The 15968-nt window shown below is 39.3% G+C and overlaps 1 protein-coding gene across 9 annotated transcripts in view; it reads left to right on the top strand.

Annotated features, from left to right (window-relative positions):
- Positions 1-754: 754 nt before the first annotated feature.
- Positions 755-15968, top strand: part of CLINT1 (clathrin interactor 1) — a 66749-nt gene continuing 51535 nt past the window's right edge. For 7 of the 9 annotated variants that reach the window (XM_036846515.1, XM_036846512.1, XM_036846511.1 and 4 more), the window contains exon 1: positions 772-1012. In XM_036846515.1, the coding sequence (XP_036702410.1) occupies positions 972-1012 (41 nt within the window). In that variant the 5' untranslated portion in view covers positions 772-971. Of the gene's footprint in view, positions 1013-15968 lie in introns of all 9 variants that reach the window. The other 2 variants (XM_036846505.1, XM_036846507.1) reach the window with 2 other exon arrangements.

The following is a 15968-nucleotide window of genomic DNA, read 5'->3' as shown; positions in this document are numbered from 1 at the left end:
ATAAAATTTAAGCAGTTGGACCAAATGAACTTTAAGGTTACTTGTGGCTTTAACATGAACACTGTCAAAAATGAGTAAGTGAAAAATAAAGTGACAACAACAATTGCAATAAAACAATGAATACAGTGTGGATGTATACTTACGCTTTAAGAATATACACCTGCCAAGTTCTTGGGCCTGTCATAGTGTTGTACTGCTGTTTTTATACAGTTTCCCAGGGAGTGTGAACTGAATTTCTGAGCTTTATAATACAATATTTAACAAGGATATCAAGTAGCTGTCTAAATATAAGAGCACTGTATCACAGAATTAGAGTGGGATAGGTTTTAAAATACAATCTCTTCAATTTACAAGGATGTAAACTAAAGCCCTGGGAAGGAAGTATATTTGGACATTTGGAACCAAATACAGCGTTGCTTCTGTCAATGAGGAATACATATACCAATCACACTTCCTTATATGTAATCATTATTAATAACATAACAATGCTTTATATTTGAAAAACAAGTTTGTGTGACGAGATTCTATACCGGTGGTTCTGAAACGTGAGCATGGAGGATTTGTTAAAGCACAGACTGCCGACCCCACCCCTAAGAGTTTCCGGTTCTGTGGGTCAGGGGGCTGGGGAGGGGTGCGGAGAACCCCGAGAATTTAGGAGGAACCCTACTAATCTTACCTCAGCAACTCTCTCAGCTTAACTGGCCCGCTTGGCGCGCTCAAAGAACTACAAGTCCCAGCGTGCCCCGCGCGCAGCGGGAGGAAAGTCGGGCACTTCCGCTCCACGCAGCGCCTCTGTCCCCGCGTCTCGACGTGTCACTGGCGGCGCCGCGGCTGTGGCACGATAAGGCGCTGACTGGGGGAGTTTGAGGCGGCGGCGGCGACCCCGGCCTGGATCTGTCCCGGCGCGGAAGGGTTCCGGGGTCCTTGGGGAACAGGAAAGGGAGGTGGCGGCTCAGCCCGCTCGGGGCACGATGTTGAACATGTGGAAGGTGCGGGAGTTGGTGGACAAAGCGTGAGTATCGGGGGTCAGTTGTGGCCGAGGCCCACTCGGGGGAGGGGCGGGGGGAAAGGGGATCCGGGTCTGCGCGCGGGGCCTCCCGCGTCACGCCCCCCGTCTCGGCCGGCCCCATCATGGCGCCGTCCGGCAGTCTTCTCGGCCCCGGGCCGCGTCCCGAACCGCCAGTCTGGGAAGGGACCCTTCCTCGTTCGAAACATCCTCTTAGCTCCCTTCTCTCTTAAGCAGGCCTTCCTCACCCTGCCTCTACCCCCACCCTTCTAGGCACAGACACTTTGGTCGGGGAGGGGGCGGGGTTGTCTAGAGATGGGTCAGTGCCCTGGCCGGGGAGCTGTCTTGGCCCCAGGCTTTGGGCTTTGCCTCCTGGGCAGCAGCGAAAGCTTGCGGGTGGAGGACTCACTTCACTGGCTCTCTGTGCACCTCAGGCTGTGGTGCAGAGACCTTAGGCCTGGTCGGGAGGTGTCCTTTATTTACCTTTCTGGGTTTCTTTTAATTCCTAATGAACCTGAAGTGTTGGAGTGGGTGGTAGGTGTAACAAGTGGCCACTGTGGTCAGACTGAAGTTACTCAAGAGGAGACGCTTTTCTAACATCAGTGAGAGTAGATCACCACATAGCTTACTGCGATTCTTTTCCTCTGTTTCCTTTTCCACTACACTTCATTTTTGGAGGGCCACTTGTTCCATTTGGTTTAATTAACAAGTCATTGAATTAACAAGAAATTTCCCCTAAAGAAGGAAACAACCCAGGTTTATATCCTGTTGATCTACTTTTAACTTCCCTGACAGGTAAAATGGCTAATATATAGTTGATTTTCTTTAAGATTTAAGTGGTAACTTTAGTATCTTACACTTAAATTGAGTGTATCAGATAGATATAACAGTGGTTAAGTAAGGTCTGCTAGGCCAGCAGGAAATAAAGTTTAAGAATTTTCCCCTTCCTTTCGGAGTTTAGTGGTGATACAATGTGTGGTGACAAAAACATTTCATTTGTGCCACTCACCCAACCTAAAATCAGGAAGTGTAGATGGCAAATTCTTGAGGCTTTCTTGACCCCAGAAAAAATAATTCATTAAGAGATACAAACTACTAGGTATAAAATAAATTAGATCCAAGGATGTAATGTACAGCACAGGGAATATAGCCAATATTTTATAATAACTTTAAATGGAGTATAATATATGAAAATATCGAATCGCTGTTGTACACCCGAAGCTAATATTATGAATCAACTATACTTCAATAAGAAAAAAATTCACAGTGGCTTGGGTAATACATCAGGTAGAATTTAGAGTCTGACCATATTTTCAAGTTTTCTGTGCTACCAAGAAGGCAGTTGAGTGCCTAAGGAGCACAGGTTTGTGAACCTGCAGAGCTGGATTCAAGCTCTGTAACCTTGGCAGATTACTTAACCTTGAAGTGCCCCAGTTTTCTCAGGTGCAATATGAAAATAATGATAGATACTTAGAGTGTTGTTGTGAGAATTAAAGGCTAAGGACTTAGATAGCATATAAAGCCCTTAATACAGTATGTTTAGATCAGTATGGTTTTGATAACTATAGCAGATGTTCTGCATCAAGAGTAAGATTAAACTTCATTGAGAAGCTCCATGTTTGAAAAGTGATTTGGTGATTTTGCTTTATCAACTATTTATTTGACCGTTAAGTTGTCAGTCCTTTTTTTAGGTTTGTTTTGCTATTTATGTAACCTTTGCTTTCCAAAGATAAAATAAAATCATGTGTTTTTTTTCAGATCCAGGTTTGTTGGTTGTTTTTTAATATTTGGTGTAAGACTAGGATACCAGCTTAAATAGTCTTTAAAAATCCAAAACTCTCTACAAAACTATCTCTTTATTTCTTAGCCAGAGGACAGTGGAAGAAAAACCACTAAAAAAACTCTTAGGGGACTAAATCTGTAGTACTCAAACATGTGAAGAGACTGTACATTTTTCAGGAGACAAATCAAGGCAGTATTTCTGCTTTAATTATTCGTTTCATATTGTTTTTATCACCTTTGTTACTAATTTTCAAGTGCTTCAGGTTAAATTTGTCACATAAATAGTTATCAAGTCAATCTAATGGAAGAGCTGCTGTTGAAAAATAACTTCTCCCTTCCTTTTTACTTCCCAATTTAGAATGGAGACTTGAACCAGGTTATTCAAGAACATGTAAGAATGTTGCCACCAAGGACTTTTTAAAGCTTTGGTGGGTGTCTGACACATGATATTAGGATTACAACATGAGGTTATTTTACTGATGAATACTCAGAATTTAATTTTCATCTTTCACTGGCAGGAGAGAAGAAATTCTTCCCCCCAAATGAAAGCATTTTACAGAACCAGTACCTGTGGCACTGTGCACATTTACACCTTAAATTGCCATAATGAAGGTGAAGCAGATCCATAGAACCGCTGTTCTGATTATCAAGGGGATAAGGCGATGAGGAAACTTGCAAATGAGGAAACAATGAAGTGACTAAGGACTGCTCTGAGAGCTTTGTTGAATAGAAATGAGGCTTTATATGATAGAGCACTGGCTAGAGGTTTAGGAGACCTGGGTTCAGATTCTGATACTGCCTTTTAAATTAGCCGTATGTCTGATTTGAGGCAGAATCCCATGACTCTCCAGACCTTGGATTCCTTATCTTTAAATTGATGGGATTGGGCTAGAGTAAGACTTTTTCCAACTTCGCTGGCATATTGGAGGCATGAATTTCTATCGGGGGCAAAAAAACAGAGCAAATATTTCATAAGAGCAGATAAATTTTAGAAAGTTATTATCCTCCAGAGACAGTTTCAGCTGAAAAAGGAATTTTGTTTAAATGTGGCAATCAATAAATGTTATATTTAAATGCTTTATGCAGTAAATAAGTGCAACCCATGACTCTGGAAAATTAGGACTTTTATTTAGCATATATCCCTACCCATTGAGGTTTACTTCAGAAAGAAAAATGTGGTCTTTCAAAATGTGTCCTCTGGAGCTACTGTTAGATCCAGCATGGTGGCAGTTCTTAGGTATAATGATATATTTCAAATACTGGCTTTTGAGATTTTGTAGACTTTTATGGAAGGTTAGGGAGATATTTTCCACAATTGTTGCACCTGCTGGTGGTATTAAATGGCTCTGTTTTGCAGAACATTGTGGAACTGAGGAAAAGCAGATAAAACCATAGGCCAGCCAGAGCTTGGAGTGCCAGTTTCCTCCCACTTGTACTTGAGTTGCATTAAAGAGAGCGGTGGCAGGAAAGGATAAGTGGCACCACTCCCACCAACTGGGAAAAGCTTGACCATTGTCATCCTTTGACCTGCCTCCCTTTACTTGAGGCTGTAATAAAATTGAACACTTTTATATTTTGTTATCCTGTTTATGGTATAAATTGAAAGTTGCTACAGTTCTGTTGTCTTTTTTCTTCAAATTTTGGAAATGCAGTGAAGGTAACCTGGTAATGGTCAGTCAAACTGCTCCTTACTGTTCAAGCCCAGCCAATCCTTCTCTTTCATGCAGGGAGTAATATTAACAGTAAATCTATTTCATCAGTGGCCCGTATTCTTTTTATGATAGTGATTCAAACAGGGCTGGCCAAGGTCCTAAGGCAACTACTGTAGATACTCCATTTTAAGTTATTCTCTTAAGCATAGCTTGCATTTTTTTTCCCCTGTAAGCTGATTTTTGTTGGTGTTATTTGCATGATTTTAGTTTCTAAATGGTCACATAATGTAATAGAACTGTGGAAACTACTGATCTAGTCTAGCTGACCCCAGAGGGAGAACCCTTTGCTTTTATAGAAAATATTTCATTTAGTTATTTCAACAGATAATACATTTATTATTTATTGGAATAGTACTGTATTTTCTGAACTTGAAAAATACAATACCTGCCTTCAAGAAATTTGCCACTGCAAATTGGTGCACTTGAACTATCATTGGTTTTCCACTTCAGTCCTCGGATGTGTTCCCCCTATTTCCCTATCTTACCAGTAAATCTCTGTTCAGTTTGCTTCTTAGAACTTGAAAACAAAGGTGATTTTCAGCTTTCTAGTCTCCCCCTATCAACTTTTCTTTAAACCAATTGTTATTGCTGAAACAGTAAATTCATTATCCTTCCTTTCTTCTAGTAACTGGACACAAGTAGATATTAAGAATTTAATTGCAAAGAAAGATGATTTTATCTTTGCCAGCATTTCTTAGTAGTGATTTTCTGTAGTTCAAATTAGTCTGTTTAGTACCATTGCCAAGGTGCTTTTAAAAAGCTCTTAGCTGCCTCTTACGTTTTCCTGTGCCCTTCCTGTTTTCAAGTATTTTTCATTTGTTTACTATGCATCCACTCAAAGTATTTGGCCTTTTTTATTTTAAGTACCACTTAATAGTACTCACTCCTAGGTTTTACAGTATGGCTCCACAGTTGAACCTTTTTCTATGCTCTTGTATTATTTTCTTACTTATTTCCAATGTTTATTTAATATTTCCTTTAAGAAAAAAAGGAAGAGTATAGGCAGCTTAAATAACTTTTTTTAGTCTTGAAGAAATGTTATTGTCTTAGCTTTAATATTTAGATCTGTCTAGTTGGAATTTACTTTTTGGTTTTTATTATGGAAAATTTCAAATATATCCAAAACTGGAGGGACTGTTGTAATGAACCTCTGTGTACACAGACCTAACTTCAGCAGTATGACTAGTCCTGCTTTATCTGTGCCTCTGCCTACCACCCCCACTCCGTATTATTTTGAAGCAAATTCCAGACACTATCATTTCATCTATATCAATCTGCAAAAATAAAGAGTCAGCTTTTTTTTTAATCATAACCATAATACCATTATCACACCTTTTAAAAAGGATGATTACGTGATATCAAATACCCAGTCAGCATTTGTTTCTCATTTGCCTCATGATTCCTCTTTGATGTTTCTGAGTTGGTGGGTATATCTCTTGATTCTTTTAATGTGTAGGCTCAATCTCTGTCTTCTTTTTTTCCCTCTTAAGGTTTACGTGTTAAAGAAACTGAGTTTTTTGTACATTCCTCAGTTTGGTTTTTGCTAATTGGATCCCATAGGGTTGTTTAAGTGTTTCTCTAACCTCTGTATTTCCTGCAATTTGGTAATTTTATCTACTCACTTGATAAATTCAAGTTCCAATTTGGAGGGCAGCAAGACTACTTCATAGATTCAAAGTACATTTTTAGTACTTGTAATGGGTCTTATGTATAAAGATTTAGCTCTCTTTAGTCTCAGCTGACATTACTTAACATTCTGGGACAATGTATTTAACTGTTTATTCTTTTTTTTTTCCTAAGGTGTCACTTCATATGAGCTTTCATTGTTTAGTCTAATTATGTGTGTGTGTCCATCTATATATATTTTTTAAATTAATTAATTTATTTATTTTTGGCTGAATTGGGTTTTTGTTGCTTTGAGCAGGCTTCTCGTTGTGGTGGATTCTCTTGTTGCGGAGCACAGGCTCTAGGCGCGAGAGCTTCAGTAGTTGTGGTACACAGGCTCAGTAGTTGTGGCTGGTGGGCTCTAGAGTGCAGGCTCAGTAGTTGTGGCGCTTGGGCTTAGTTGTTCCGCGGCATGTGGAATCTTCCCGGACAAGGGCTTGAACCCGTGTCCCCTGCATTGGCAGGTGGATTCTTTTTTTTTTTTTTTTCTGACTGGTGACAATGTTCTTTATTCTTTTCCGTCTTTTCTACTAATTTTTTTTTAACATCTTTATTGGAGTATAATTGCTTTACAATGGTGTATTCGTTTCTGCTTTATAACAAAGTGAATCAGCTATACATATACATATATCCCCATATCTCCTCCCTCTTGCGTCTCCCTCCCACCCTCCCTATCCCACCCCTCTAGGTGGTCACAAAGCACCGAGCTGATCTCCCTGTGCTATGCAGCTGCTTCCCACTAGCTATCTGTTTTACATTTGGTAGTATTTGTAAGTCCATGCCACTCTCTCACTTTGTCCCAGCTTACCCTTCCCCCTCCCCATGTCCTCAAGTCCATTCTCAATGTCTGCGTCTTTATTCCTGTCCTGCCCCGAGGTTCTTCATAACTTTTTTTTTCTTAGATTCCATATATATGTGTAAGCATACGGTATTTGTTTTTCTCTTTGACTGACTTCACTCTGTATGACAGACTCTAGGTCCATCCACCTCACTACAAAAATCTCAATTTCATTTCTTTTTATGGCTGAGTAATATTCCATTGTATATATGTGCCACATCTTTATCCATTCATCTGTCGATGGAAACTTAGGTTGCTTCCATGTCCTGGCTATTGTAAACAGAGGTGCAATGAACATTGTGGTACATGACTCCTTTTTTTTTTTTTTATAAATTTATTTATTTATTTTTTGGCTGCGTTGGGTCTTCGTTTCTGTGCGAGGGCTTTCTCTAGTTGAGGCAAGCGGGGGCCACTCTTTTTTTTTTTTTTTTTTTAACATCGTTATTGAAGTATAATTGCTTTACAATGGTGTGTTAGTTTCTGCTTTAAAACAAAGTGAATCAGTTATACATATACATATGTTCCCATATCTCCTCCCTCTTGCGTCTCCCTCCCACCCTCCCTATCCCACCCCTCTATGTGGTCACAAAGCACCGAGCTGATCTCCCTGTGCTATGCGGCTGCTTCCCACTAGCTATCTATTTTACATTTGGTAGTGTATATATGTCCATGACACTCTCTCACCCTGTCACATCTCACCCCTCCCCCTCCCCATATCCTCAAGTCCATTCTTTAGTAGTTCTGTGTCTTTATTCCCATCTTGCCACTAGGTTCTTCATGACCTTTTTTTTTTTTTTTTTTCCCTTAGATTCCATATATATGTGTTAGCATACTGTATTTGATTTTCTCTTTGACTTACTTCACTCTGTATGACAGACTCTAACTCCATCCACCTCATTACAAATACCTCCATTTCATTTCTTTTTATGGCTGAGTAATATTCCATTGTATATATGTGCCACATCTTCTTTATCCATTCATCTGTCGATGGACATTTAGGTTGCTTCCATGTCCTGGCTATTGTAAATAGAGCTGCAATGAACATTTTGGTACATGACTCCTTTTGAATTATGGTTTTCTCAGGGTATATGCCCAGTAGTGGGATTGCTGGGTCATATGGTAGTTCTATTTTTAGTTTTTTAAGGAACCTCCATACTATTCTCCATAGTGGCTGTATCAATTTACATTTCCACCAACAGTGCAAGACGGTTCCCTTTTCTCCACACCCTCTCCAGCATTTATTGTTTGTAGATTTTTTTTAAAATTTATGTATTTATTTATGGCTGTGTTGGGTCTTCGTTTCTGTGCGAGGGCTTTCTCTAGTTGTGGCAAGTGGGGGCCACTCTTCATCTCAGTGCGCAGGCCTCTCACTATCGCGGCCTCTCTTGTTGCGGAGCACAGGCTCCAGACGCGCAGGCTCAGTAGTTGTGGCTCACGGGCCCAGCTGCTCCGCGGCATGTGGGATCTTCCCAGACCAGGGCTCGAACCCATGTCCCCTGCATTAGCAGGCAGATTCTCAACCACTGCACCACCAGGGAAGCCCTGTAGATTTTTTGATGATGGCCGTTCTGACTGGTGTGAGGTGATACCTCATTGTAGTTTTGGTTTGCATTTCTCTAACGATTAGTGATGTTGAGCATTCTTTCATGTGTTTGTTGGCAATCTGTATATCTGCTTTGGAGAAATGTCTGTCTGGGTCTTCTGCCCATTTTTGGATTGGGTTGTTTGTTGTTTTGATATTGAGCTGCATGAGCTACTTGTAAATTTTGGAGATTAATCCTTTGTCAGTTGCTTCATTTGCAAATATTTTCTCCCATTCTGAAGGTTGTCTTTTCGTCTTGTTTATGTTTTTCTTTACTGTGCAAAAGCTTTTAAGTTTCATTAGGTCCCATTTGTTTATTTTTGTTTTTATTTCCATTTCTCTAGGAGGTGGGTCAAAAAGGATCTTGCTGTGATTTATGTCATAGAGTGGTCTTCCTATGTTTTCCTCTAAGAGTTTTATAGTGTCTGGCCTTACATTTAGGTCTTTAATCCATTTTGAGTTTATTTTTGTGTATGGTATTAGGGAGTGTTCTTATTTCATTCTTTTACATGTACCTGTCCAGTTTTCCCAGCACCACTTGTTGAAGAGGCTTTTTCTGCATTGTATATTCTTGCCTCCTTTATCAAAAATAAGGTGACCATATGTGTGTGAGTTTATCTCTGGGCTTTCTATCCTGTTCCATTGATCTGTATTTATGTTTTTGTGCTAGTACCATACTGTCTTGATTACTGTAGCTTTGTAGTATAGTCTGAAGTCAGGGAGTCTGATTCCTCCAGCTCCGTTTTTCTTTCTCAAGACTGCTTTGGCTATTCGGGGTCTTTTGTGTTTCCATACAAATTATGAAATTTTTTGTTCTAGTTTGTGAAAAATGCCATTGGTAGTTTGATAGGGATTGCATGGAATCTGTAGATTGCTTTTGGTAGTATAGTCATTTTCACAATGTTGATTCTTCCAATCCAAGAACATGGTATATCTCTTCATCTGTTTGTATCGTCTTTAATTTCTTTCATCAGTGTCTTATAGTTTTCTGCATACAGGTCTTTTGTCTCCTTAGGTAGGTTTATTCCTAGGTATTTTATTCTTTTTGTTGCAGTGGTGAATGGGATTGTTTCCTTAATTTCTTTTTCTGATCTTTTGTTGTTAGTGTATAGGAATGCAAGAGATTTCTGTGCATTCATTTTATATCCTGCTGCTTTACCAAATTCATTGATTAGCTCTAGTAGTTTTCTGGTGGCATCTTTAGGATCCTCTATGTATAGTATCATGTCACCTGCAAACAGTGACAGTTTTACTTCTTCTTTGCCAGTTTGTATTCCTTTTATTTCTTTTTCTTCTCTGATTGCTGTGGCTAAGACTTCCAAAACTATGTTGAATAATAGTGGCAAGAGTGGACCTCCTTGTCTTCTTCCTGATCTTAGAGAAAATGCTTTCAGTTTTTCACCACTGAGAATGATGTTTGCTGTGGGTTTGTCATATATGGCCTTTATTATATTGAGGTAGGTTCCCTGTATGCCTACTTTCTGGAGAGCTTTTATCATAAATGGGTGTTGAATTTTGTCGAAAGTTTTTTCTGCATCTACTGATCTGATCATATGGTTTTTATTCTTCAATTTGTTAATATGATGTATCACATTGATTGATTTGCATATATTGAAGAAACCTTGCATCCCTGGGATAAACCCCACTTGATCATGGTGTATGATCCTTTTAATGTGCTGTTGGATTCTGTTTGCTAGTATTTTGTTGAGGATTTTTGCATCTATGTTCATCAGTGATATTGGCCTGTAGTTTTCTTCCTTTGTGACATCTTTGTCTGGTTTTTGTATCAGGGTGATGGTGGCCTTGTAGAATGAGTTTGGGAGTGTTCCTCCCTCTGCTATATTTTGGAAGAGTTTGAGAAGGATAGGGGTTAGCTCTTCTCTAAATGTTTGATAGAATTCGCCTGTGAAGCCATTTGGTCCTGGGCTTTTGTTTGTTGGAAGATTTTTAATCACAGTCTCAATTTCAGTGATTGTGATTGGTCTGTTTATATTTTCTATTTCTTCCTGGTTCAGTCTTGGAAGGTTGTGCTTTTCTAAGAATTTGTTCAGTTCTTCCAGGTTGTCCATTTTATTGGCATATAGTTGCTTGTAGTAATCTCTCACGATCCTTTGTATTTCTGCAGTGTCAGTTGTTACTTCTCCTTTTACATTTTTAATTCTATTGATTTGAGTCTTTTCCTTTTTTTCTTGATGAGTCTGGCTAATGGTTTATCAATTTTGTTTATCTTCTCAAAGAACCGGCTTTTAGTTTTATTCATCTTTGCTATTGTTTCTTTCATTTCTTTTTCATTTTTATTTCTGATCTGATCTTTATGATTTCTTTCCTTCTACTAACTTTGGGGTTTTTTACTTCTTCTTTCTCTAATTGCTTTAGGGGTAAGGTTAGGTTGTTTATTTGAGATGTTTCTTGTTTCTTGAGATAGGATTGTATTGCTGTAAACTTCCCTCTTAGAACTGCTTTTGCTGCATCCTATAGATTTTGGGTCATTGTGTTTTTGTTATCATTTGTTTCTAGGTATTTTTTAATTTCCTCTGGTTTCTTCAGTGATCTCTTGGTTATTAAGTAGTGTATTGTTTAGCCTCCATATGTTTGTATTTTTTACAGATATTTTCCTGTAATTTATATCTAGTCTCATAGCTTTGTGGTCAGAAAAGATACTTGATACCATTTCAGTTTTCTGAAATTTACCAAGGCTTGATTTGTGACCCAAGATATGGTCTATCCTGGAGAATGTTCCAGGAGCACTTGAGAAGAAAGTTTATTCTGTTGTTTTTGGATGGAATGTCCTATAAATATCAAATAAGTCCATCTTGTTTAATGTATCATTTAAAGTTTGTGTTTCCTTATTTATTTTCATTTTGGATGATCTGTCCATTGGTGAAAGTGGGGTGTTAAAGTCCCCTACTATGATTGTGTTACTGTCGATTTCCTCTTTTATGGCTGTTAGTATTTGCCTTATGTATTAAGGTGCTCCTATGTTGGGTGCATCAGTATTTACAATTGTTATATCTTCTTCTTGGATTGATCCCTTGATCATTATGTAGTGTCCTTCTTTGTCTCTTGTAATAGTCTTTATTTTAAAGTCTATTTTGTCTGATACGAGAATTGCTACTCCAGCTTTATTTTGATTTCCATTTGCATGGAATATCTTTTTTCATCCCCTCACTTTCAGTCTGTATGTGTCCCTAGGTCTGAAGTGGGTCTCTTGTAGACGGCATATATACGGGTCTCGTTTTAGTATCCATTCAGCCGGTCTATATCTTTTGGTTGGAGCATTTAATCCATTTATATTTAAGGTAGTTTTTGATATGTATGTTCCTATTACCATTTTCTTAATTGTTTTGGGTTTGTTATTGTAGGTCTTTTCCTTCTCTTGTGTTTCCTGCCTAGAGAAGTTCCTCTAGCATTTGTTTTAAAGCTGGTTTGGTGATGCTGAATTCTCTTAGCTTTCACTTGTCTTTAAAGGTTTTAATTTCTCCGTCAAATCTGAATGAGATCCTTGCTGGGTAGGGTAATCTTGGTTGTAGTTTTCTACCTTTCATCCCTTTAAATATGTCCTGCCAGTCGCTTCTGGCTTGCAGAGTTTCTGCTGAAAGATCAGCTGTTAACCTTACAGGGATTCCCTTGTATGTTATTTGTCGCTTTTCCCTTGCTGCTTTTAATATTTTTTCTTTGTATTTAATTTTTGATAGTTTGGTTAATATGTGCCTTGGCGTGTTTCTCCTTGGTTTTATGCTGTATGGGACTCTCTGCGCTTCCTGGACTTTATTGACTATTTCCTTTCCCATATTAGGGAAGTTTTCAACTATAATCTCTTCAAATATTTTCTCAGTCCCTTTCTTTTTCTCTTCTTCTTCTGGGACCCCTATAATTTGAATGTTGGTGCGTTTAATGTTGTCCCAGAGCTCTCTGAGACTGTCCTCAATTCTTTTCATTCTTTTTTCTTTATTCTGCTCTGCAGTAGTTATTTCCACTATTTTATCTTCCAGGTCACTTATCCTTTCTTCTGCCTCAGTTATTCTGCTATTGATCCCTTCTAGAGAATTTTTAATTTCATTTATTGTGTTGTTCATCACTGTTTGTTTGCTCTTTAGTTCTTCTAGGTCCTTGTTAAACGTTTCTTGTATTTTCTCTATTCTATTTCCAAGATTTTGGATCATCTTTACTCTCATTATTCTGAATTCTTTTTCAGGTAGACTGCCTATTTCCTCTCCATTTGTCAGGTCTGGTGGGTTTTTGCCTTGCTCCTTCACCTGCTGTGTGATTTTCTGTCTTCTCATTTTGCTTAACTTACTGTGTTTGGGGTCTCCTTTTCTCAGGCTGCAGGTTCGTAGTTCCCGTTGTTTTTGGTGTCTGTCCCCAGTGGCTAAGGTTGGTTCAGTGGGTTGTGTAGGCTTCCAGGTGGAGGGGACTATTGCCTGTGTTCTGGTGGATGAGGCTGGATCTTGTCTTTCTGGTGGGCAGCTCCACGTCTGGTGGTGTGTTTTGGGGTGTCTGTGGCCTTATTACGATTTTAGGCAGCCTCTGTGCTAATGGATGGGGTTGTGTTCCTGTCTTGCTAGTTGTTTAGCATAGGGTGTCCAGCACTGTAGCTTGCTGGTCGTTGCGTGGAGCTGGGTTTTAGCATTGAGATGGAGATCTCTGGGAGAGCTTTCGCCATTTGATATTCAGTGGAGCCGGGAGGTCTCTGGTGGACCAATGTCTTGAACTCGGCTCTCCCACCTCAGAGACACAGGCCTGACACCCGGCTGGAGCACCAAGACCCTGTCAGCCACATGGTTCAGAAAAAAAGGGAGAAAAAAGAAAGAAAAAAGTAAAATAATGTTACTAAAATAAAAGATAATTATTAAAAATAAAAGAATTAAAAAGTAATAAAAAAAATGGACAGACAGAACCCTAGGACAAATGGTAAAAGCAAAGCTATACAGACAAAAATCACACAAAGAAGCATACACATACACAGTCACAGAAAGAGAATAAGGAAAAATATATGTATATCGTTGCTCCTAAAGTCCACCGCCTCAATTTTGGGATGATTCGTTGTCTATTCAGGTATTCCACAGATGCAGGGTACATCAAGTCGATTGTGGAGATTTAATCCGCTGCTCCTGAGGCTGCTGGGAGAAATTTCCCTTTCTCTTCTTTGTTTGCACAGCTCCTGGGGTTCATCTTTGGATTTGGCCCCGCCTCTGCCTGTAGGTCGCCTGAGGGTGTCTGTTCTTCACTCAGACAGGACGGGGTTAAAGGATCAGCTAATTAGGGGGCTGTGGCTCACTCAAGCCGGAGGGAGGGAGGGGTACAGAATGCGGGGCGAGCCTGTGGCAGCCGAGGCTGGCATGATGTTGCAACAGGGTAGGTGGATTCTTAACCACTGTGCCACCAGGAAAGTCCCATCTATATATTTTTATAGTAATTTGCTAGCTATCCACACTTTTTTTTTTTTTTTTTTTAAATGAGAATTTTTTATTTATTTTATTTTATTTTTGGTTGTGTTGGGTCTTCGGTTCATGCGAGGGCTTTCTCTAGTTGAGGCAAGTGGGGGCCACTCTTCATCGCGGTGCGGAGACCGCTCTTCATCGCGGTGCGCGGGCCTTTCACTATCGCGGCCCCTCCCGTTGCGGGGCACAGGCTCCAGACGCGCAGGCTCAGTAGTTGTGGCTCACGGGCCCAGCTGCTCCGTGGCATGTGGGATCTTCCCAGACCAGGGCTCGAACCCGTGTCCCCTGCATTAGCAGGCAGATTCTCAACCACTGCGCCACCAGGGAAGCCCCACACTTTTTTTTAAAATTTTTTTTTGGCTGCTTTGGGTCTTCGTTGCTGCATGCAGCCTTTCTCTAGTTGTGGTGAGCGGGGGCTACTCTTCATTGCAGTGCGCAGGCTTCTCATTGTGGTGGCTTCTCTTGTTGCAGAGCACAGGCTCTAGGCCCATGGGCTTCAGTAGTTGTGGCAGGTGGGCTCAGTAGTTATGGCTTGCAGGCTCAATAGTTGTGGCACACGGGCTTAGTTGCTCTGCGGCATGTGGGATCTTCCCGGACCAGGGCTCAAATCTGTCTCCTGTGTTGGCTGGCGGATTCTTAACCACTGCGCCACCAGGGAAGTCCTATACACACTCTTATATTTAGACACCTCCATGTGATGTTTACTGGATCTGGGAAGAAGTTTGTGGTTCAGAGATCGGAACTGGATTGAAATCTTAGGTCCACCACTAAGAAATAGTGATCTTGGGGATTGGGACAGTATCTCCAAACTTTACCATCTATAAAATAGGATGGTATTTATTTTACAGGGTTCTTGTGAGGATTATGTTTATGTGAAACACTTAGCATAGCACTTGACATAAAATAAAGTCTTGAAACACTGTCATTATTGTGTAATTAAAAAAGTAATTTATAACAATTTATAACGTGTAGAAAAAAATGAAAGGAATATAGTGTTTGAAGGAGTAAAGAAAATGTCAGAGTGGATTATTTCCAAGTATGTAAGAGCTGTGTCTTAATCCATAAATCATCATTTTCAATGTATATTCACCTCAATAGACATGTTAAGCAATGTATAGGAGTACTTATAAAATTATCTGTAATGTGTGCCTTATGTTGTGTTCACCAAATCACAAATGCCTTTAATATTGTAAAGCATATTACAGAAATAACTCTTTCAAAAGACATAAGTAAGGAATAAAGTCTTTGGAAGGACATATTGCATTTCCATCTGCTAATTTTTATTCAGTTGTCTTGTATTTTCTCAAGATTTTAAAGATGCTGCTAATCTAAAATATTTCTTCTAAAGTATAAAAAGATTTATTTTATGAGGGCAATTTGAAGTTGACAGTCTGTCCTTAAAGAAACTGAACAAAATCAAGAAAAAGAATCCTCTAAAATGTGATATCCAATTCATAATCTCTGATAATGGATGAGCAGTATATATAAGGAAAGCACATTGCAGTGTGCTTTCCAGTTTTTCAGTACACTCTCCCAAATTGGCAAGAAATTCTTTTGGCTTACCAGAGCCCTTTAGCCAGAAAATTTCATACAGGTAAAATAACATAATGCATTCCCATGTTTTGATAGCTCCTCATGACTATGAACTGTAGTAAATATGAGTGATTTTGTTAATGTGCAACAATAGCCAAGAGCGTTTTGTACTTAAGAGAAGTCTAGTTAGCCAATTATTTTGGAGTGTCTTCTCTTGACATATGAGTTGTATTTAGTTTAGAAATTCTTAGGAGAGTAAGTTCTACCTAATTCTAATATAAATAATTTTTTTATAACTTCCACACAAACTCACCATTATGTGATAAATGTGTATGTATGCATTTAAAAATGTTTCACTCAAAAAATTCTCGTCCAGATAGGGTTGTTTTTTTTTTTTTGGCCATGCCAC

The sequence above is a fragment of the Balaenoptera musculus genome, chromosome 3 (genome assembly GCF_009873245.2).
Source record: "Balaenoptera musculus isolate JJ_BM4_2016_0621 chromosome 3, mBalMus1.pri.v3, whole genome shotgun sequence".
In the NCBI taxonomy this organism is placed as follows: domain Eukaryota; kingdom Metazoa; phylum Chordata; class Mammalia; order Artiodactyla; family Balaenopteridae; genus Balaenoptera; species Balaenoptera musculus.
Note: the sequence above shows the minus strand (reverse complement) of the source record. Positions and strands in the feature narration are given on the sequence as shown.